Source organism: Lepus europaeus, chromosome 9, assembly GCF_033115175.1.
Source record: "Lepus europaeus isolate LE1 chromosome 9, mLepTim1.pri, whole genome shotgun sequence".
Taxonomy (NCBI): domain Eukaryota; kingdom Metazoa; phylum Chordata; class Mammalia; order Lagomorpha; family Leporidae; genus Lepus; species Lepus europaeus.
This window is the reverse complement of record NC_084835.1, coordinates 2,249,242-2,270,328: the sequence shown is the minus strand read 5'-3', so window position 1 is coordinate 2,270,328 and position 21,087 is coordinate 2,249,242. Positions and strand designations below refer to the sequence as shown.

Below are 21,087 nucleotides of genomic sequence, written 5' to 3'. Positions count from 1 at the left end.
TCTGCCGGCAGCAGCTTCTGAGCCTCCCACAGACAGTGCACAGGCTGGCCGGGCGTCGTCAGGACCACCACGAGGAGACGCGGGTGGCTGAGGGTAAACGCTGATAGGTTTGTGAACGTCACCACGGCTTCTTCCCGACAAGGAAACGCTTATGGACAGAATCAAGAAACAGCTCCGCGAGTGGGATGAAAATCTGAAGGACGACTCTCTCCCTTCCAATCCAGTCGGTATGAAAACTCTGTGCTGTGGCTGGTGCTGTGTGAAATACATTGTTTTTCATGGATTCTGAAAAGCACACGCATTTCCTTTGCCAACCGAGTTAACGGGTGGTAAAGTTCGTGTGGAGTCCTCCAGCTCTTTACAGGGCCAGGTCCTGGACTTCGCGATTTGTAAAATAGGTCCAAGTTCATGTGTAGTTTAAATGACATTTGCAAAAACAAGTGTGGGCGATTAAATGTGCATTGCGGAAGCCCTGTAAAGAGGGGGCCGTGTCCAGACTCCTGGCTCAAACCTGTGAACTCTACCGTGCCTCTTAAGATTTTTCTTACAGAGTAGCTGCTTGTCTTCCTATTGACGATGTATTGAGAATTCAGCTCCTTAAAATCGGCAGTGCTATCCAACGACTTCGCTGTGAGCTCGACATCATGAATAAAGTGAGTAAGTGCGTGTGCGTCAGACTGTGGTGTGACTGCATTGCGGCCACAGCTCACGGCTGACCTCCCCCCGAAAGTCTGTGCAACACATGGAGCAACCCACGTGAACACACTGCCTCCCCGCGCGCGCCTCTGGCCCGCTCCACTTCACTCTCCTCTCAGAGTGATACAGACAGAGCAAGTTTTCATGAGCTGTCATTACAGGATAATTTTCTCAACTTCTTTTTAGTGTACTTCTCTTTGCTGTAAACAATGTCAAGAAACAGAAATCACCACCAAAAATGAAATATTCAGGTAAAGACTTTTATTTTTAGTGATTTCTGGATGGATTTCCCACTGCCTTCCCAGGATCAGCATCCGTTCTGGGCAAGGTCCTCTTCCTGGTTGGGTGATGGAGGGGCCTGTGCACAGGAAGTGAACCCCGTTCCCCTCATTGTGGCTGGCACTGTGGTTTGAGCATGGCTTAGATCTGCAGAGCCTGCATCCCCTGGCCGGGGATGACCCCATAGGACCCTGGTTCCACTGAAAGTCTCCCTGTGAATCGGAGGAGAGCCGCTGCCAATGGACAAACCATGCTGGTTTCCTGTGGTTTCTTTCAGTTTATCCTTGTGCGGGCCGATGGCCGCCTACGTGAACCCCCACGGCTACGTCCACGAGACTCTCACCGTGTACAAGGCTTGCAACCTGAACCTGATTGGCCGGCCTTCTACAGAGCACAGCTGGTTTCCTGGGTAACACTGCGCTGCTTTGACCCTCAGTTGGGTGGAAAATCCCACAGTCCTAAGCAGAATTGCTACAGTTACATAATCAAAAAGACAGTGAAGGACACGAGCCATGAACCTGAAGTCAGGGAGAAAAAGGAGTGCAGCTGCAGTGACTCCCACAAAGCCAGAGAGCATCCCAGTGCTAACAGGCTGCTCCTCCTCTGGTCGTAATACGCAAGGATGATCCTGCGACCTGGGGCCCAAGTCTGTCCTCGCAGGCTGCGGGAGGGGGGCATTCGTGATGATGTACTTCTGCCAGGGGGAGGAACGGGAAGGTCAGACCTGGCTGCCATGATGTGTAGTTCTGGTTAGAATGACTGCCAAGGTCATCGACCTCACGTCCCCAGACAGCAATCCAGAAGGAAAGCCCTCCTAACGAGGTGGCTCTTAACAGAAGTGGAAGGAAAGGTACAGCGTAAGAGGTTGGTGGAAAAGTGAAATGCTATGTAACAAATTACAATACAGATGAGAACATTCTGGCTCAGAAAATAAATCCTCTCCAAACAGGCTGATGCACACAGTAGGCTGGGGATCAGAAATGTACGTGCGTGCGTGGCTAACAGCTCCTTCACTCTGCAGGTACGCCTGGACGGTTGCTCAATGCAAGATCTGTGCGAGCCACATTGGATGGAAATTCACAGCCACCAAGAAAGACATGTCGCCTCAGAAGTTTTGGGGGTTAACTCGATCCGCTCTGTTGCCCACAATCCCAGACACTGAAGATGAACTGAGCCCAGACAGGGTGATCCTTTGCTTGTAAACATACGGTAGGGGTAAAGTCACTAACACATGGGTGTTCTCAATCAGATCTGCCGCACCTAGAGGGTACGGTTACGTCAGCACACTGGGCACAGACAGGTGCACTCCAGGCACAAATGAGCCCCTACCTACGTAGCTTGGGGCCACCGGCCGGTGGGCTCTGCTGTGCCGGGCAGGAAGATGGCTCCACGCTGCTGCAGGTGACCAGGGTAAAAGCCAGGTGCCAAGCACAAGGTGCGTCCCTTCTGGAAGGCAAGGTGACAAATGCTGTTTTAAATGGACTTTTTCAGTTTCCTTTCGCTTGTCTGAGATACTAATTTGTAAATTTTGAACATATTAAAGAGTAAGATATGTCATGTGAACCCCCAAATAGTTTCCATTTCCTGAGTTGGTTAGTGACAGCACAGTGCCTGTCCCAACGACAGCCCTATTCAATGTCTGTACAAACCTGGCCCCTTCCCCAGCCCGAGGAGGGAACGTCTAAGTCAGCTGTTAACCCTAAATGTGAAATACTGCTCTTCCAGGCTGTGTACACCCTAGCTGCTTTCCCACCGGTGTGTAATTCACTTTGGCTGGCTCTTTCCGTCAGTAAAGCCAAAGTACCGCATCAGGAGTGCATTTTCCGCCCCTCAGAAGGCTGTGCTGGTCGGCCCTGGCGGTCAGGCTCACCTTACATGGACTCCCCAGACCCTCACCCACCTGCAGGGAGCAGCACCACTTCCAGAGCTCAGTGTCCCATGCCATCTGCTAGCACCTGCTAATAAAATGTTCTGCTCCCTCCAGTGCGCATGTATTATTTACAGGTGAGATTCAGACCTGCGGTCGCCCACGACCCCTGTTTTAGGACCCTAAGGGCAGAACTTAGAGACATCGAGATGAAGGTACTTCAGGAAGCCTCTGCTGACATCAACCAAACACTGCTTCACGCATAAGCAAACAGAGCTTGTGAAGAATTTGCAATGTTTTGCACTGACATAGCCCCATACTTTGAACTGCATGTTCCCTTGAGCTTCCTGAAGTCCTTCGTGTATGCCTCCTGAGATGAGGGCCCAAGTGAAGCCCCTAGTTGTTACCTTTCCAGGGTTAAATGTATTGTGCAGTTCAGCTAAGAGCTCACCACACGGGCCTACAGTTAGTTCAGTGGCAAACCTGAGTAAGTGTGTCATGACAATGATCAGGTAAGAGGCGGGCGTGGAGGGCCGGGCTGGGCACAGGAGACCAAGTGATTCTTACCAGGCCCCTTCCGCGGCGGCCGCGCCCTCAGCCTTCCGTCTTCCTGATGGAGCTGAGCAGCTCCTCCTTCTCCATCTGGTAGCCGCTCTTCTTCCACTGGGTCCGCAGCTGCTGCAGAAGCGCCCCGATCTCTTTTCCTGAAGAGATGCCCTCCTTCCTGAGGTCATGGCCGCTCACGGGGAAGGGGGGGATGGACCAGCCCCGCATCTGCTCCAGCAGCCCGTGCTCGCCCTGGTACTTGAGCAGCTCACAGACACGCGCAGTGGCATCCGGCTCCCTGCACTGGCCACACGGGAACGCCGCTGAGTCACACGCGGGCACGGGGGCTGCCAACACCAGCCCCGCGGCTCCCACGGCACACCCGCCACGGCCGCACTGTGCGAACACCAACCCCGCGGCTCCCCCAGCACACCCGCCACGGCCGCACCGTGCCAACACCAGCCCCGCGGCTCCCCCAGCACACCCGCCACGGCCGCACTGTGTGAACACTAACCCACACCCGCCACGGCCACACCGTGCCAACACCAACCCTGCGGCTCCCACGGCACACCCGCCACGGCCGCACTGTGCGAACACCAACCCCGCGGCTCCCCCAGCACACCCGCCACGGCCGCACGGTGCCAACACCAGCCCCGCGGCTCCCACAGCACACCCGCCACGGCCACACCGTGCAAACACCAACCCTGCGGCTCCCACGGCACACCCGCCACGCCGCTCCCACACTAGCTGTGCACTCACGTCTATGACGAAGTCCTGGTACGGCCGCAGTGACTCGGAGCTGTCGGCTGCTTTAACTAAGTCCTTCCTGTTTTTCACTATAAATAAGCCAAGGTTCTTCTCTTCCTTTGAAATCTTCAATCTCAAATCCAGTTTTGTGACATCATCTTGTGCTTTGAATAAGGAGGCCAACACTGTCATTGGCTTTGGTGAGAAGCCCTCCACGTTCTTGGTGACTTTGTTAAATTCCTCTAAACTTGCATTAGCAGGTAAGCCTGTAGGGACAAAGGAGTTTTCCACCTGTTTCTAGAGTGTGTGTGCAGAAAGGCCTGTGGCTGGACACAGAGCTGGTCCAGTCTGCCGAGCCCAAAATGAACCACCGGTGCCCCTGTGCTGTCCTCTCCGGTCACGCTCAAAACCCAGAGGCCAGCGCTGTGGTACAGTGGGTAAAGCTGCCACCTGCAGTGCTGCCATCCCACATAGGCACCGGTTTGAGTCCCGGCTGCTCCAGCTCTTTGCTATGGCCTGGGAAAGCAGTGGAAGATGGTCCAAGTCCTTGGGCCCCTACACCCGTGTGGCAGACCTGGAAAAAGCCCCTGGCTCCTAGCTTCGGATTGGCACGGCTCCGGCCACTGCAGCCGACTGGGGAGTGACCCAGCGGAGGGAAGACCTCTCTCTCTCTCTGCCTCTTCCTGACAGGCCTGCCTCAGCAGGCGGACACGGTGCTGTCACTCGCGAGGGATCCTCTCCCGTCACCACTCCTGTGTGTGCTGCAGCGTCAGGTGACAGCACGCCGTCCTCAGTGTAACCTATGAAGCACTGTTTTGGGGGTGCTGAGACCTCCCTGGAGCCTCCTATGTGAAGTTGTTCTGAATGTGCCTGAAGCACACCTGCGCGCTGTGACCGTGGACGACGCAGTGGTCACACAGCCTTTCTAGATCAGACCCTGACCCCAAAGTCTGGCCTGTTTTAAAATGTCCTACGTCGGGGCTGGCGCTGTGCCTCAGTTGGTTAATCCTCTGCCTGAAGTGCAGCATCCCTTATGGGCACCAGGTTCTAGTCCTGGTTGCCCCTCTTCCAGGCCAGCTCTCTGCTGTGGCCCGGGAGTGCAGTGGAGGATGGCCCAAGTGCTTGGGCCCTGCACCTGCATGGGAGACCAGGAGGAAGCACCTGGCTCCTGCCTTCGGATCGGCGCAGCGCCAGCCGTGGTGGCCATTTGGGGAGTGAACCAATGGTGTCTAACTCTGCCTGTCAAAAAAAAAAACAAAGTCCCACATCCCCACTACGAATTCTTCAACTACACGAATCAGACACTGTCAGCGGTTTACACCGCGGCCTCACCGACGTGCGGGGCCACGTGGAGATCGTAGATGAGGTGAACCAGGTGCTGCACGTGCCTTCCAGTCAGAATCTTCTTCAGCTCCACCCAAATCCTCTCCCCAGACACGCCGGCCAGGCCGTGTGCGTTCTCTGCGATTGCTTCCAAGGTCTCGGGATCGTGCTCCCCGGGTTTCTCCACGACTCTGCCGTAAAACCTACAGGCAAGCATCCTCACGGTGATGGGCTGTTACCGAGAGAACACAGGGCGCCCTGAGCCGGCTGTTACCCACAGGGCACGTGCACTGACACGGGGTGCCCTGAGCACGCCCAACCACGGAGACAGTGAGTGTGCAGACATGGGGCGCCCTGAGCCGGCTGTTACCCACAGGGCACGTGTGCTGACACGGGGCGCCCTGAGCCGGCTGTTACCCACAGGACACGTGCGCTGACACGGGGCGCCCTGAGCCGGCTGTTACCCACAGGGCACGTGTGCTGACACGGGGCGCCCTGAGCCGGCTGTTACCCACAGGACACGTGCGCTGACACGGGGCGCCCTGAGCCGGCTGTTACCCACAGGGCACGTGTGCTGACACGGGGCGCCCTGAGCCGGCTGTTACCCACAGGACACGTGCGCTGACACGGGGCGCCCTGAGCCGGCTGTTACCCACAGGACACGTGCGCTGACACGGGGCGCCCTGAGCCGGCTGTTACCCACAGGACACGTGCGCTGACACGGGGCGCCCTGAGCCGGCTGTTACCCACAGGACACGTGCGCTGACACGGGGCGCCCTGAGCCGGCTGTTACCCACAGGACACGTGTGCTGACACGGGGCGCCCCTGAGCACGCCCAACCACGGAGAGAGTGAGTACGCTAGACACAGACCGGACAGCTCTTCATGGGGTCGAGCACAGCACCTAACCATCCAGGTGGAGTGCACGCTCACTCCGCTGTGAGGACGCCCACATCAGTGTCACGCAGCCCTGGGGCTCCCGTAACTAGGCTTCTGCCACCCACGTGAGACACCTGGACTGAATTACCAACCGCAGGCTTTAGCTGGTCCCGGCCTTGGCCACTGGGGCCCTTGAGGAGTGAACTTGTAAACAGCTCTGTCTCTACCTTTCACATCAAACCTCTACAATCCCTACTCTGCACCTGCCGAGTTCTACCTACGTCCCTGCGCTCGGCCACTGGCCCTGCACCACTGTGCCGCGAGGCGTCAGCCGTCCCGGACCGCCTCCCATGGCTGCAGGGCAACAGATTCGTGCTCAGAGCACCGCACAGGGCCTGGCCGGTGGTGAGCACTCAGGCCTGGCGTCCAATCACAGAGGAGAACAGGCACTGGACTCACAGCTCACCTGCAGAGGTCACGCCCACATCACAGATGCCCAGCGTCCCCCGGACACAGACACTGTACCTGCACAGCCACAGTCCGGCTCCAGTGATGACGCCACAAATGCATTTGTTTGTTTTAAAGCAAGTTTTAAACATTCTTACCTGAAATATCTTAGGATCCGAAGATAATCTTCTTGTATTCTCTGTTTGGCCTGTCCGACAAATCTAACTTTCTTATTTTTTAAGTCTTCATAACCATTAAAGTAATCAAATAAGGTGCCATCAAAACCTATTCATCAGAAAAGAGGGGAGAGAGATCTGTCAGCAAATAAGAATCTGAACGCAGGAGAAAACCAGCTACAGTTCTTCCCTTCAGCAAGGGAGGAAGTCAGAAAGCTGTCATTAACAGGAACCCTTAGCTCTCAGACCGAAGATGAGATCCAAGGCTGTACTTAGAACGGCAACTAGAAAGGCTACAGCTCCCAGGACAAAGGAACATAGGCCAGACCTGGTGACCTGGGGCAAGCGAGAGGGAAAACAGACCATGTGATCGCAGGGTAACACGGGAAAGGTAACAGGAAATGAAACCGGAAACGGGCTGGTGTTGTGGTGTGCTGGGCAAAGCACCCGCCTGCGACGCCAGCATCCCCGATGGGCACCGGCTGCAGTCCCGGCTGCTCCACTTCTGCCTCAGCTCCCTGCTAACTCGCCCAGGAAAGCAGTGCAGCGTGGCTCAATGCTTTGGTCCCTGCCCCGGCACGTGAAACCAGGGTGACTTTCCTGGCTCCTGGCTTCAGGCTGACCCAGGCCTGACGTGGCCATTTACAAGTGAACCAGTGACTGGAAGACCTGTCTCTCTAACTCTGCCTTTCCAATAACCAAAACAAATCTTGAAAAATAAACATAAACAAAAACACTCAACTGCCCCAAAGCAACAAACACTGGTAAGCTCATAACTTCCTGCTGTGCCACTTTTGTTTAGAAGCTGCGGATTCGGGCCAGCTTTGCGGCCCACTGGGTTAAGCGCCATCTGCAGTGCCAGAATCCCACGTGGGCACTGGTTCACATCCCAGCTCCCTCTCTCCATCCCTTCCTTCTATATAAATGCACCTTAAAGCAGACAAAACCCTCCAGCTTCAAAAAGACACTAGCAGGAAATGACGAGAAAAATTAAGTCAACACAAATACGAACCCAAAGTAGCAACCCCTAGGGTGTACTCAGCCGTCACCCACCTCTATGAGGCCCCTCGCCCCTCGCTGAGCCTGCAGGGGCCAAGGTCTTTCAGCAAAGGAGAGAGAGATTTTGGGAAAAAAAAATAAAAAAATATGAAAAAGCAAAACGAAGGGTTTGGGAAGCCACGTAACAACTACAAATGTCAAAACCATGAATGCCTGAGCCAAGACGCTTGAAAACAACCCAGACTGGCTGGGCTGGACGTCAGCACTACAGAGAACTGAGACGCGAGCACGGTGTCCGGGGAGGGGTGCGCAGCAGCTGCTACAACCCGGACTCCAGCTTAGCAGCTGCGCCACTTGGCAGAAGCCACTGGGAAGACTCGAGTCCGGCGGGTGCTGGACAGGGCCTGGGCCCGACAAGGGCGCAGCACCCATGAGGACAGAACCAGCGCCAGTGCGAGGAGCTCCCATCCAACAGTACTTCCAAACCATGCTGATCAAACAGCGTCTCTCAGGCTGTGTTCTCGGGGGAAGCCAGTCAGGACGACAGACGCTCCACCACGTCCAACAGTTCACTCTGAGCTGAACAAGCAAACGTGTACTGGGTGCCCCCTCATGTGCCTAGCACCTCGTAAGCACCCAAGAACGGTGCCTGTCACCGGTGCGATGAGCTGAGACCCAGCACCAGGCCAACAACCTCCCCCACCGGGGGCAGCCCCTCCTGCTCCAGCCGCACAGGGCTACTCCAGTCTGAAACACAGAGGGCGTGTCGAGCAAGCACGGCACAGGACGTGGCACCAACGCACCTACCAGCACGTGGCTGCTCATCGCTTTATTAACCCACGGTTCACCTGACCTAACAAGCCGGTGCCACCCTCCTGGCCAGTGCAGACTGATTACGGCCGAATCCCAGACACAGCGGTGAGGAGGAATCTCAGCTCACACACACGCAACTGAAGAGGCGCCGATGTCACTCACCAACGCGCACCGGGATGCCATGTGAAGGGACACGTGCACACACACGGCAGGGCGAGCACAGGGAACAGCACCGAGCGTGCCCGGGCCTGCACAGGTGCACACACACGGTTCTTGTCAGACACTCAGGGCTGACGCAGCTGGAGGCAGCACCGTCCCACCACGCGCTCAGGCGCTGCTCTAGGCACTGAGCATTCACTCCCTTAACCCTCACGACCACCCACCAAGGAGGGCATGAGCACCGCCCGTGCAGCAGGCAGGGGACAGCACAGGGACCCCCGCGTGACCCCCGCGCGGCCCTGTCTCCCCTTACCCAGGAACATGGAGTTGATGGTGAGGTCTCGGCGCTCGGCATCCTTCTGCCAGTCGGTGGTGAACTCCACCTCGGCGTGCCGGCCATCGGTGGTAACATCGATCCGCAGTGTGGTGATCTCAAAGTTCTCTTCATGCAGCTGCAATCAAACACGCGGGCTTTCGCAACGTACTCCGTGGTACCATCTGCACTCAGAACCAAGTCTGTCTCCTAAGGCCTGACCGGGGGTGTCCTGTACGTCTTCTGAAGGGGAGAGTCAACCAGCCCGGAATGTCAAACAGGAAGAGCACACAGCCAAAGACGGAGCCCAGAAACGACATTTAACAGACACCACTGTAGTTAACATAGAATCCTAAAAACAAGGGACTCTGACACGTGGTGTGTCCCGACTATCCTGTCTCAAACCAGGCTGCTCTCTGGAACACGGCCGAGTGCAGTCTGCAAGCTCCAGGTTTCGGTTCGGCAGCACGTGCCGAGCAGGGAGCCGCCACTCTAGCCCAAGCACGTTGCCTGTCCCGGCAAAGATGGCTGGGGAAGTCGCGTGGGCACATGACAGAGGGACACGCGTGGTCAGCCTCGACCACGAGAAGCATCTGTACGTGCAGATGGACGGAGAACGTTCCAGATGCCCACAAGCACAGGGACAGAGAGCACGGCACTTAGGGACAGACGGCGGCTCATCGGACTGCCGGCAGGACACTGGACTCTGGGGACGTGAAAGCGGAGGAGGGTCGCTGCACAAGCCCCACACCGCTCCCCTGGGTACAAGCGCTGTCTCTGATCACTACAGAATCCAGCCCCTCTGAGGGCAAAGAACAGCAAGTATCTGAGAGTCCTTGCTACACCTCCCCGTCCCCGTGCCGCCCCGACCCAGGCAGAAGCCCAGCGGTGACTCCAGGAGAGCAGAGGCCCCGGTCACCAGACGTGGGGCCCCAGGGACAGAGACCACGTCACAGACGGACAAGACTCGGGGACACCAACCCGCCCCGACTGCTCCCCCCGAGGCAGCACTCGAGGTTCTTCCCCGGCAACGGCCGCGGGAGACTGCCCTTCATGCCCTGCTGCTGACACCTCGCACACAGAACAGAGCATCAGCCAGACACACCGACATTCAGGGGAAGCCAGCGAGACAGGAGCTGCTCAGAGGGGGGCCGGCCCTTGGCAGCAGCGGGTTACAGCGCCACCTGCCTGAGACGCCAGCATCCCACACGGGCAACAGCTGGGATCCCGGCTACTCCACTTCTGATCCAGCTCCCTGCTAACGCATCTGGGGAAGCAGAGGAGGATGGCCAAGAGCTTGGGCCCCTGCACCCACGTGGGAGACCCTGAAGGGGCTCTTGGCTCCTGGCTTTGGCCTGGCCTAGCCCTGCCATTGTAGCCATCTGGGGAGTAAAGCAGTAGATCGAAGATTGATCTCTCTCCCTCTGCCTTTCAAATAAATAATTTTTAGAAGAGATTTATTTACTTGATAAGCAGAGGTACAGAGAGGAGGAGAGGCAGAGACAGAGCAGTCTTCCAGCCATGGGTTCACTCCCCAGATGGCCGCAATGGCTGGAGCTGTGCCAATCAAAAGCCAGGAGCCAGGAGCTTCTTCCAGGTCTTCCCACGTAGGTGCAGGGGCCCAAAGACTTGGGCCATCTTCCACTGCTTTCCCAGGCCATAGCAGAGAGCTGGATCAGAAGTGGAGCAGCCAGGACTTGAACCGGCGCACATATGAGATGCCGGCGATTCAGAGGCGACTTTACCCCCAACACCACAGCGCTGGCCCCAAATTAAATAATTAACATAAAAAGACAAGCTCTGAGGAAGCAAGGCATCAAAGAAATGCAGCTGATGTCCCACTGGGAATCGGAGACTACACCTGACACTAGCAAAGAAACACAACATGGAGGTCACAGTGGACGGCACCCACGCGGGAGACGGGAAGAGGCTCCTGGCTCTGGATACACACAGCTCTGGCCCTTACAGCTACTGGGGATGAACCAGCAGAGAGATGACCTTTCTCTCTCTCTCCATCACTCTTTCTGTAACTCTGTCAATGAATAAAAAAACTCTTTATTAAAAATAAAAAGGGATATTGTAAAGCAGTGAGCAGAGGGTAATGTACTACCAAAAGAGAAATTTCTTTCCATAAATGCTGTGTACACTCAGTGTGCAGGGTCCACGCTCACACGGCAGCGTCCTCACACACCACAGTGCACACTCGGTGTGCAGCGTCCACACTCTCACGGCAGCTCCGTACGTATCACAGTGTACACTCAGTGTGCAGGGTCCACACTCACACAGTGTCCTCACACACCACAGTGCACACTCGGTGTGCAGCGTCCACGCTCACACGGCAGCGTCCTCACACACCACAGTGCACACTCGGTGTGCAGGGTCCACGCTCACACGCAGCGTCCTCACACACCACAGTGCACACTCGGTGTGCAGGGTCCACGCTCACACGGCAGCGTCCTCACACACCACAGCGCACACTCGGTGTGCAGGGTCCACGCTCACACGGCAGCGTCCTCACACACCACAGTGCACACTCGGTGTGCAGGGTCCACGCTCACACGCAGCGTCCTCACACACCACAGTGCACACTCAGTGTGCAGCGTCCACGCTCTCACGGCAGCGTCCTCACACACCACAGCGCACACTCAGTGTGCAGGGTCCACGCTCACACGGCAGCGTCCTCACACACCACAGTGCACACTCGGCGTGCAGGGTCCACACTCTCACGGCAGCTCCGTACGTATCACAGTGTACACTCGGTGTGCAGGGTCCACACTCACACAGTGTCCTCACACACCACAGTGTACACTCGGTGTGCAGGGTCCACGCTCACACGGCAGCGTCCTCACACACCACAGTGCACACTCGGCGTGCAGGGTCCACACTCTCACGGCAGCTCCGTACGTATCACAGTGTACACTCAGTGTGCAGGGTCCACACTCACACAGTGTCCTCACACACCACAGTGTACACTCGGTGTGCAGGGTCCACGCTCACACGGCAGCGTCCTCACACACCACAGTGCACACTCGGTGTGCAGGGTCCACGCTCACACGGCAGCGTCCTCACACACCACAGTGCACACTCGGTGTTCAGCGTCCACACTCTCACGGCAGCTCCGTACGTATCACAGTGTACACTCAGTGTGCAGGGTCCACACTCACACAGTGTCCTCACACACCACAGTGTACACTCGGTGTGCACGGTCCACACTCACACGGCAATGTCCTCACACACCACAGTGCACACTCAGTGTGCAGGGTCCACACTCACACGGCAGTGTCCTTACATAACACAGTGTACACTCAGAGTGCAGGGTCCACACTCACACGGCAGTGTCCTCACACACCACAGTGTACACTCGGTGTGCAAGGTCCACACTCACACGGCAGTGTCCTTACATAACACAGTGTACACTCAGTGTGCAGCGTCCACACTCACAAAGTGTCCTAACACACCTCAGTGCACACTCAGTGTGCAGGGTCCACACTCACACAGCAGTGTCCTCACACACCTCAGTGCACACTCAGTGTGCAGGGTCCACACTCACACGGCAGTGTCCTTACATAACACAGTGTACACTCAGTGTGCAGGGTCCAAACTCACAAAGTGTCCTAACACACCACAGTGTACACTCAGTGTGCAGGGTCCACAGTCACACAGTGTCCTCACACACCACAGTGCACACTTGGTGTGCAGCGTACACTCTCACGGCAGCTCTGTATGTATCACAGTGTACACTCAGTGTGCAGGGTCCACACTCACACAGTGTCCTCACACACCACAGTGCACACTTGGCGTGCAGAGTCCACACTCTCACGGCAGCTCCGTACGTATCACAGTGCACACTCAGTGTGCAGGGTCCACACTCAGTGTCCTCACACACCACAGTGCACACTTGGCGTGCAGCGTCCACACTCTCACGGCAGCTCCGTACACATCACAGTGCACACTCAGTGTGCAGGGTCCACACTCACACAGTGTCCTCACACACCACAGTGCACACTTGGCGTGCAGTGTCCACACTCTCACGGCAGCTCCGTACACATCACAGTGTACACTCAGCACACAGGGTCTGCAGAGCGCAAATCCATTCCAGCAGCGTCCTCAGCCCTCACTTGCTCATTTCCCGCTCTCTCTGAGCTCAGCAGCTCAATGTCAAGTGCCCTACACAGGTGTGTGGCACAGCAGGTGAAAGCCCTGGTCTGCAGCGTCAGCATCCCATATGGGTGCTGGTTTGAGTCCTGGCTGCTCCACTTCCAGTCCAGCTCTCTGCTATGGCCTGGGAAAGCAGAAGATGGTCCAAGTGCTTGAGCCCTTGCACCAAGGACCCTGGAAGAACCTCCTAGCTCCTGGCTTTGGATCGGTGTAGCCACAGCCATTGCGGCCATCTGGGGAGTGAACCAGCGGATCACAGACCAACTTCCCTCCCTCCCTCTCTCCCCCTCACCGCCTCTGCCCCTCTCTAACCCTGCCTCTCAAATAAATGAATCTTTTGAAGATAGACACATCCAGCGCCGGAGCGTGCCTGGCGTCTGCTCACCCTGGCCGTGACGGTGCCGTGCTTCTCCCCCTTGTTGTTGATCATGCGGACCCCGGCCGCCTGGAACATCTGCTTCATCTGTGCGGGGGTGGCGGTGGTGGCAAAGTCCACGTCCTGCGGCTTCACTCCAGCCAGCAAATCCCGCACGGCCCCGCCCGCAATCCTCAGCTCATGGTTCTCTCTGACAAACAGCTCTGCGGGACAGAAAAAGTGTGGCAATCACAGAAGAGCTCCTAGCCCACCACGAAGCCCTGCCTCACGGAGCCCTCTCCCAGCCACCCGACACACAGCTGGAACTCAGGCAGGCACCGAGTCCCTCTTAAGTCACACACTAAGGGTGATGAGGGGTGGAGCCTTGACCCGAGTGTGGGTGTAGACAGGGGATGGGGCAGGCCCACCTGTCACAGCGTGCGCCCTGCAGGTGGCTCTTCTGAGCCGTGGCTGCAAAGCCAGAGGCGGCCCAGCCCTGCTTCCTGCCACTGCCACCCTCCAGCCTCCCCAGACGGCTAAACCAAGGGCCGCCTGACCTTGGGACTGGGCGAACTAGAAACAACCAACCTCCCTCCCTCTGCGTGTCACCAGTCACAAAACGCCAACTAGCACACCCTCCCAAGACGCCCAGGGTTCTCCCCAGCCTGCGGCACCCACACAGCCAGGAACAGGGGCCCAGCCTGGGTGCCCTGGCCCCCTGTGCAGCACGCAGACCCGGCACTCCCCAGCAGGCCCAGCACCCCTACTCACAGCTCAGCTCGCACACCCAAGCCTACCCAGCTTTGGTTCTGTCACCCCCACGCCTCTCCCTCTGCTCTCCTGAACCCCCAGCACCCTTCTCCAGGCTCCGTGCCAGGACGAGCTGCGCCGGCGAGTCCTGCCCTCCTCCACCTCCACCCTGCAAGAAAAGCCGGCTCTCCAGCCCCTCCTCCCCAGGTCCCAGCGAAGCCCCACGAACTGCACAGGGCGCTCCAAACACATCACGGAAGTGGAATCCAAACATCACGGAAGTGGAATTACAACTTCGCTTTGGTGCAAATCTTGAAACCCAGGCACACAGGGGTTTTTTCAAAGTCCAGGGAATACATATGAAGGAAACTGCACGGGAATGGGCTCCACAGCTTTGTGGTGACAAATCTCTCTTAATCCCACCTTTCACAGACTGTGCGAAGCCCCCCACTAAAAGGTCTTTAACGCGGGAGCCACGTCTCACCCCGCAGGGGCAGGCGTTTAGTGCAGCCGTGGGGATACTGCTTGGAACGACTTCCTTCCACGCCGGCACACCTGGGGACAAGCCCCACGCCTCTGCTTCCAACCCACTTCCTGCCAACACATACCCCACGAGGCAGGTGACGGCACAGGTGGTCAGGCCCCCACCAGCCACGTGGGAGGCATGAACTGAGGTCCCAGCTCCTGGCTGCAGCCAGGCCCAGCTCTCATACTGCAGGCATTTGGGGAGTCAACCAGTACATGGACCGGTTGTCCCTCTGCCCTTCAAATAAAACTAAAATACATAAAAATTACAATAAAATGGGAAAGTCAGCTATGTTAGTCCAGAGCTTTCCCGAGATCTATGCAGTGGCCCATCGCCCTGACACTGACAAGTGCCTGGTCCAGGGCCCCTGGCCCCTGCTAGCCCGACACTGGAATGTCAGGGCCGCCCTCACTCACCTCCCCCTCCAGGGCCACAGCAGTCTCCCCTGGGTCCGGCGTCTGCAATCCAGACGCAGGGGTCTAAGTCGCAGGTAACCGAGCTACACAGCTGCTCGTCCCGGCCGAGCCTCCACAGCGTCCACTCCGGAGCAGCCACAGCTGGCCTCCACAGCGTCCACTCCGGAGCAGCCACAGCTGGCCTCCACAGCGTCCACTCCGGAGCAGCCACAGCTGGCCTCCACAGCGTCCACTCCGGAGCACCCACAGCTGGCCTCCACAGCGTCCACTCCGGAGCACCCACAGCTGGCCTCCACAGCGTCCACTCCGGAGCACCCACAGCTGGCCTCCACAGCGTCCACTCCGGAGCACCCACAGCTGGCCTCCACAGCGTCCACTCCGGAGCACCCACAGCTGGCCTCCACAGCGTCCACTCCGGAGCACCCACAGCTGGCCTCCACAGCGTCCACTCCGGAGCACCCACAGCTGGCCTCCACAGCGTCCACTCCGGAGCAGCCACAGCTGGCCTCCACAGCGTCCACTCCGGAGCACCCACAGCTGGCCTCCACAGCGTCCACTCCGGAGCACCCACAGCTGGCCTCCACAGCGTCCACTCCGGAGCAGCCACAGCTGGCCTCCACAGCGTCCACTCCGGAGCACCCACAGCTGGCCTCCACAGCGTCCACTCCGGAGCAGCCACAGCTGGCCTCCACAGCGTCCACTCCGGAGCACCCACAGCTGGCCTCCACAGCGTCCACTCCGGAGCACCCACAGCTGGCCTCCACAGCGTCCACTCCGGAGCACCCACAGCTGGCCTCCACAGCGTCCACTCCGGAGCACCCACAGCTGGCCTCCACAGCGTCCACTCCGGAGCACCCACAGCTGGCCTCCAGGACCAATTCCTGCCTCCCCCCTTGCTAAGCTTCGCCTCACGCTCTCTCTGAACCGAGTTCTCCCGGCAGGTTCCCCCTGCAGCACTGCTGGTGAGCAGCTCTCCCCCAAAGCACCATCCCAACTCACTCAGGCACTCAGCCGCTGGCCGCCACCTTCCTGGCTCCGAAGCAGCCACACACAGGGACGTGGCCACACGGTCAATCCGTGCTCCACGACGCACCACGGTCTGGCCTCTTCCTCTCGCCCTTTGTTCTAAGTGCCCCGTCTGGCCCTGCTGGCTCGCTGCCCGACAGACATCCCAACCCCACACTCAGCGACTCGAAACCGCTCGAGAAGCCTCCCCGCAAGTGAACGCCAGGGGCTGCCAACAAGCACCTGGGCACAAACGCATCGCACGGAGGCTGCCTCTTCGCCTGTCTGCCCAGCGCTACGGTGCACCACCCTGGCCCACCTGAATGGCCATCCAGCTACCAAAGAAAGCCGGGGGCCCTGCCACCGAGGCACCCCCTGGGACACCCACAGCTCACCCGGGCGCCTCCTCCAAGCCCCAGTTCTGCTTCCTGCTACTGCAGACCCTGGGAGGCCACAGGTGCCGGCCCACGTTGCTGAGCCCCTGACACCTGCCTGGAAGATGTGCACTGAGCCCTCAGGTCGGCCGGGCCCAGCCCCAGGTGCTACGGGAATTGGGCCATGAATGAGTGGGTGGAAGATCCTTCTAATTAAATAAATAAGCGATAAAAAATCTGCAGCAATGTTAAACCCATGTTGTAAACTCTTTTTTTTTTTACCTTGAAATACCAAAACTGAGGCCAGGTTTATATTCACTGGACCCCATTTTAGAAAGCAAGACAGCAGACTGGTGTTGCGGCACAGCGCGTCAAGCCACCGCGTGGAGAACCAGCGTCCGGTAGGAGCACCGGTTCAAGCCCCGGCTGCTCCACTTCCAATCCAGCTCCCTGCTAACCTGTCTGGGAAAGCAGCGGAAGATTCCCCAACTGTGTGGGGCCCTGCCATCCAAGTGGGAGACCCAAATGGAGTTCTGGAGTCCTAGCTCAGCCTGACCCAACCCCGGCTGCTGTGGCCACTTGGGGAGTGAACCAGCAGTTGGAAGATCTCTCCCTAACTCTGCCTGAAAAACAAATAATAAATCTTCTAAAAAAATAGAAGAAAGAAAAAAGACAACAGGATGGTCAAAGCTGAATCACAGCTAAGCACTGTTTCAAGATTCCCACACTGGCTTCAGTGAAATAAAATTGTAGGTTCAAAGTCACTCAGCAAATTAATTCCATTTCAAAATGGGATCCAGAACTGAAAATATCTTAGTTATCGTTTCGATTAGCTCTATCATTAAACCATTTTAAAAAATACTTCACAGTTCAGGCTTTTAAAAGGACACTTAGGGGGCCGGCACCATGGCACAGTAATCCTCCACCTGCGGCGCCAGCATCCCATATGGGTGCTGCTTCGAGTCCCGGCTGCTCCTCTTCCGATCTAGCTCTCTCCTGTGGCCTGGTAAAGCAGAAGCTGGCCCAAGTCCTTGGGCCCCTGCACCCACGTGGGAGACCAGGAAGAAGCCCCTGGCTCCTGGCTCCGATCGCCGCAGCTCTGGCCATTGTGGCTATTTCGGGGGTGAACAAACAGAAAGGAAGACTTTTCTTTCTTTTTTTTAAAAGATTTATTTCCTTATTAAAAGAGTTACACACAGAGAGAGGTGAGGCAGAGAGAGACAGGTATTCCACCTGCTGGTTCACTCCCCAACTGGCCGCAACAGCAGGAGCTGCGCCAATCTGAAGCCAGGAGCTTCTTCCGGGTCTCCCAAGCACTTGGGCCACCCTCCACTGCTCTCCCAGGCCACAGCAGAGAGCTGGAACAAAGTGGAGTAGCCGGGTCTTGGAACAGGCACCCATATGGGATGCTGGTGCTTCAGGCCAGGGTGTTAACCCGCTGCACCACGGTGCCGGCCCCTCTGTATCTTCCTCTCACTGTCTGTAACTCTACCTCTCAAATGCATACAAAAAAATCTTAAAAAAAAAAAAAGGACACTTAGATACAACTCAGTAAGGTACACATGAAGGCACTTTGAGAAGTTCACGGGCCGGTGCTGTGGCTCACTTGGTTAATCCTCCACCTGTGGCGCCGGCATCCCATATGGACGCCAGATTCTAGTCCCGGCTGCTCCTCTTACAGTCCAGCTCTCTGCTGTGGCCCGGGAAGGCAGTGGAGGATGGCCCAAGTGCTTGGACCCTGCGCCCCATGGGAGACCAGAAGCAAGCACCTGGCTCCTGGCTTCGGATCAGAGCAGCGCCAGCCATAGCGGCCATTTGGGAGGTGAACCAACAGAAGGAAGACCTTTCTCTCTGTGTCTTTCTCTCACTGTCTGTAACTCTACCTGTCAAATAAATAAATTAAAAAAAAAAAAAAAAGTTCATGGAAAACAGAATTGAAAAGTAAATTTATTCTACCGCAAAAAAGATTCTAAATTCGCCTATAGTTCTTTCACAAAACACACCGTCCAATTGCGAACTTCTGAATTTCCTATTTGCCCGTGTGGCACAGCATAAACATAGACCCAGCTTTCCAAGGACTCTGCAAGCTACAAACACAGAGGCCGCACCACTGAGGGCTCCCAGATTTACCTCAATTTTAAGTGTGAAACTCGAGAAACAGAAAGGAGCGAGCTTGGTTATGAACTGGGCTCCGAACTCACACTGCCAAGGCCACAGTGCAGCTCTGCCGTCGTTGCTGGGGGTACACAGGCAGGGCCCAGGGGGCAGGGCCAGCCCCTCTTGGGGAGGAGGGAGCCCTCAGCACAGCAGGGCCCGCCCTCCCCAGCCTGCCCTCCGGGCCACCTACCTCTGGCTAGTGCCCTGTGCTCCTCTACCAGGGAGACCCGGCTTCTGCACAGCAGCGCCGGCCCTCCCCGGCCCACCCACCCGGCCACCGGCCTCTCCTTTGCCATTCCCCACCAATGAGCTCTGCTCCTGAGCTCCTTGGCAGGTGCCGTGCGGCCCCCAGCCAGGGCTGCACAGGAGCCCAGGCCTCCGCCCCTCACCTGCCAGGCTCTTCAGCCCTTCTGTGAAGAGCGACTGGAACTCCGGCGACTGCACCTTCATGGTGAGGAGGCACAGCCTGCTCCAGGTGCAGCTGAGCGCCGGCCGGGACCAGGGTCGCAGGCTCCTCAGCATCTGGGCACGGTCACCGGCGCCCTCCTGCGGGAACAGGGCAGCACTGAGTCCAGCGAGGGAAAGCAAAGGGCCGCATCTTAGGGAGAAATCCACCCGCTCGCCCCCGCAACACCGACAGGTGTCTGCCCAGAGCACCTGCGAGTCCCAGGTTCCCACAGCCACCCTCAGGGACCCCTCCTCCCCTCCCCTCCCCTCCCCCTGCAGTTCCTGCAGGCACCACCAGGCATCCCAGGAAGGGCACAGGAGGGTTCCTAAGGAGAAGGGGGCGCTGGGACTCTAGGAGAGAAAGAGGGGGGCCCAGGAGACAGGTGAATAGGTGGGCTCCCGCTGGGGGCCTGGAGAACACAGAGTCCTGAGATACGGGGGGTCAGGGCAGGTGGGCCCCCATCAGAGACCTGGAGGAGCACAGGGGGAGCCCCAGGAGATGGGGGGGGTCAAGATAGGTGGGGCCCGTCGGGGCCTGGAGGAGCGCAGGGGGAGCCCCAGGAGAGATACGGGGGGTCAGGGCAGGTGGGGCCCGTCGGGGCCTGGAGAAGACAACAGAGTTCTGAGAGAGCTACGGGGGTCAGGACAGGTGGGCTCCCGCAGGGGGCTGGAGGAGCGCAGGGGGAGCCCCAGGAGAGATATACGGGGGTCGGGACAGGTGGGCCCGCCGGGGGCCTGGAGAAGACAAGAGTTCTGAGAGAGCTACGGGGGTCAGGGCAGGTGGGCCCGTCGGGGCCTGGAGAAGACAAGAGTTCTGAGATACGGGGGGGTCAGGGCAGGTGGGGCCCGTCGGGGCCTGGAAAAGACAAGAGTTCTGAGATACGGGAGGTCAGGGCAGGTGGGGCCCGTCGGGGCCTGGAGAAGACAAGAGTTCTGAGATACGGGGGGGGGGGGGGGTCAGGGCAGGTGGGGCCCGTCGGGGCCTGGAAAAGACAAGAGTTCTGAGATACGGGGGGGGGGGGGGGGGGGTCAGGGCAGGTGGGGCCCGTCGGGGCCTGGAGAAGACAACAGAGTTCTGAGAGCGCTACGGGGGTCAGGACAGGTGGGCTCCCGCAGGGCGCTGGAGGAGCACAGGGGGAGCCCCAGAAGAGATACGGGGGTCGGGACAGGTGGGCTCCCGCCGGGGGCCTGGAGAACACAGAGTCCTGAGATACGGGGGGTCAGGGCAGGTGGGGCCCGTCGGGGCCTGCAGGAGCGCAGGGGGAGCCCCACGAGACAGTCGCGGCGAGCCCAGCACAGCAGGGAGGCCCGGGAGCAGGGGAACAGAGGTTCACAGAGGGAGAGAGACCAGCGGGGGCAGCGCTCGCGGCTGCACCAGGCCTCGCGGGAGGCTGACCGCTCGGACAGACGGCGGCCCTGACGCCCCCGGCCCTGGCTGAGCACTGGCCCGCCGGCCGGGCACTGAGGCCCAGCGGCCCCCGCGCTGCCACCTGGCGGGACGAGGTCCCCGCCACTCCGCCCGGGCCCGGCGGACGCCCGCGCTCGCGTCTCCGCCTTCCCGGGGTCGGGGCCCGCGTGGAACAGGTCAGGACGGGACAGGAAACCAAAAGACCCGACCTCACAGGACGCCGCTCACCTGCCCGCCGCCGCCGCCGC

The 21,087-nt window shown here is 58.4% G+C and overlaps 2 protein-coding genes across 4 annotated transcripts in view; one reads left to right on the top strand and one right to left on the bottom strand.

Annotated features, from left to right (window-relative positions):
* Positions 1 to 2,470, top strand: part of CRBN (cereblon) — a 25,172-nt gene extending 22,702 nt beyond the window's left edge. For both annotated transcript variants that reach the window (XM_062200344.1, XM_062200345.1), the window contains exons 7-11: positions 143 to 227; positions 538 to 653; positions 883 to 947; positions 1,253 to 1,384; positions 1,997 to 2,470. In XM_062200344.1, coding sequence (XP_062056328.1) covers positions 143 to 227; positions 538 to 653; positions 883 to 947; positions 1,253 to 1,384; positions 1,997 to 2,177 — 579 coding nt within the window. In that variant the 3' untranslated portion in view covers positions 2,178 to 2,470. The remainder of the gene's footprint in view (positions 1 to 142; positions 228 to 537; positions 654 to 882; positions 948 to 1,252; positions 1,385 to 1,996) is intronic.
* Positions 943 to 21,087, bottom strand: TRNT1 (tRNA nucleotidyl transferase 1). Of its 2 annotated transcripts, XM_062200346.1 has the most exons (9): positions 21,068 to 21,087; positions 19,374 to 19,530; positions 13,787 to 13,980; positions 9,244 to 9,382; positions 6,942 to 7,068; positions 5,468 to 5,661; positions 4,148 to 4,401; positions 3,410 to 3,691; positions 943 to 2,421 (listed from the first exon to the last, which is right to left on the bottom strand). In XM_062200346.1, the coding sequence occupies exons 2-8, from the start codon at positions 19,504 to 19,506 to the stop codon at positions 3,437 to 3,439; spliced, it is 1,296 nt and encodes a 431-aa protein (XP_062056330.1). In that variant the 5' UTR covers positions 19,507 to 19,530; positions 21,068 to 21,087; the 3' UTR covers positions 943 to 2,421; positions 3,410 to 3,436. The 2 variants fall into 2 exon arrangements, with proteins under 2 accessions (XP_062056330.1, XP_062056331.1); XM_062200347.1 differs by lacking the exon at positions 943 to 2,421 and having other exon boundaries at positions 3,565 to 3,686.

What these genes read in the sequence shown, in the direction of transcription:
- TRNT1 (XM_062200346.1), bottom strand. Translation starts at nt 19,506, where the DNA reads ATGCTGAGGAGCCTGCGACCCTGGTCCCGGCCGGCGCTCAGCTGCACC. An exon ending in CATCAACTCCATGTTCCTGG is followed by an intron (nt 7,069 to 9,243) that starts GTAAGGGGAGAC and finishes TCTGATGAATAG; the next exon opens with GTTTTGATGGCACCTTATTT. An exon ending in CGGATCCTAAGATATTTCAG is followed by an intron (nt 5,662 to 6,941) that starts GTAAGAATGTTT and finishes GCTTGCCTGTAG; the next exon opens with GTTTTACGGCAGAGTCGTGG.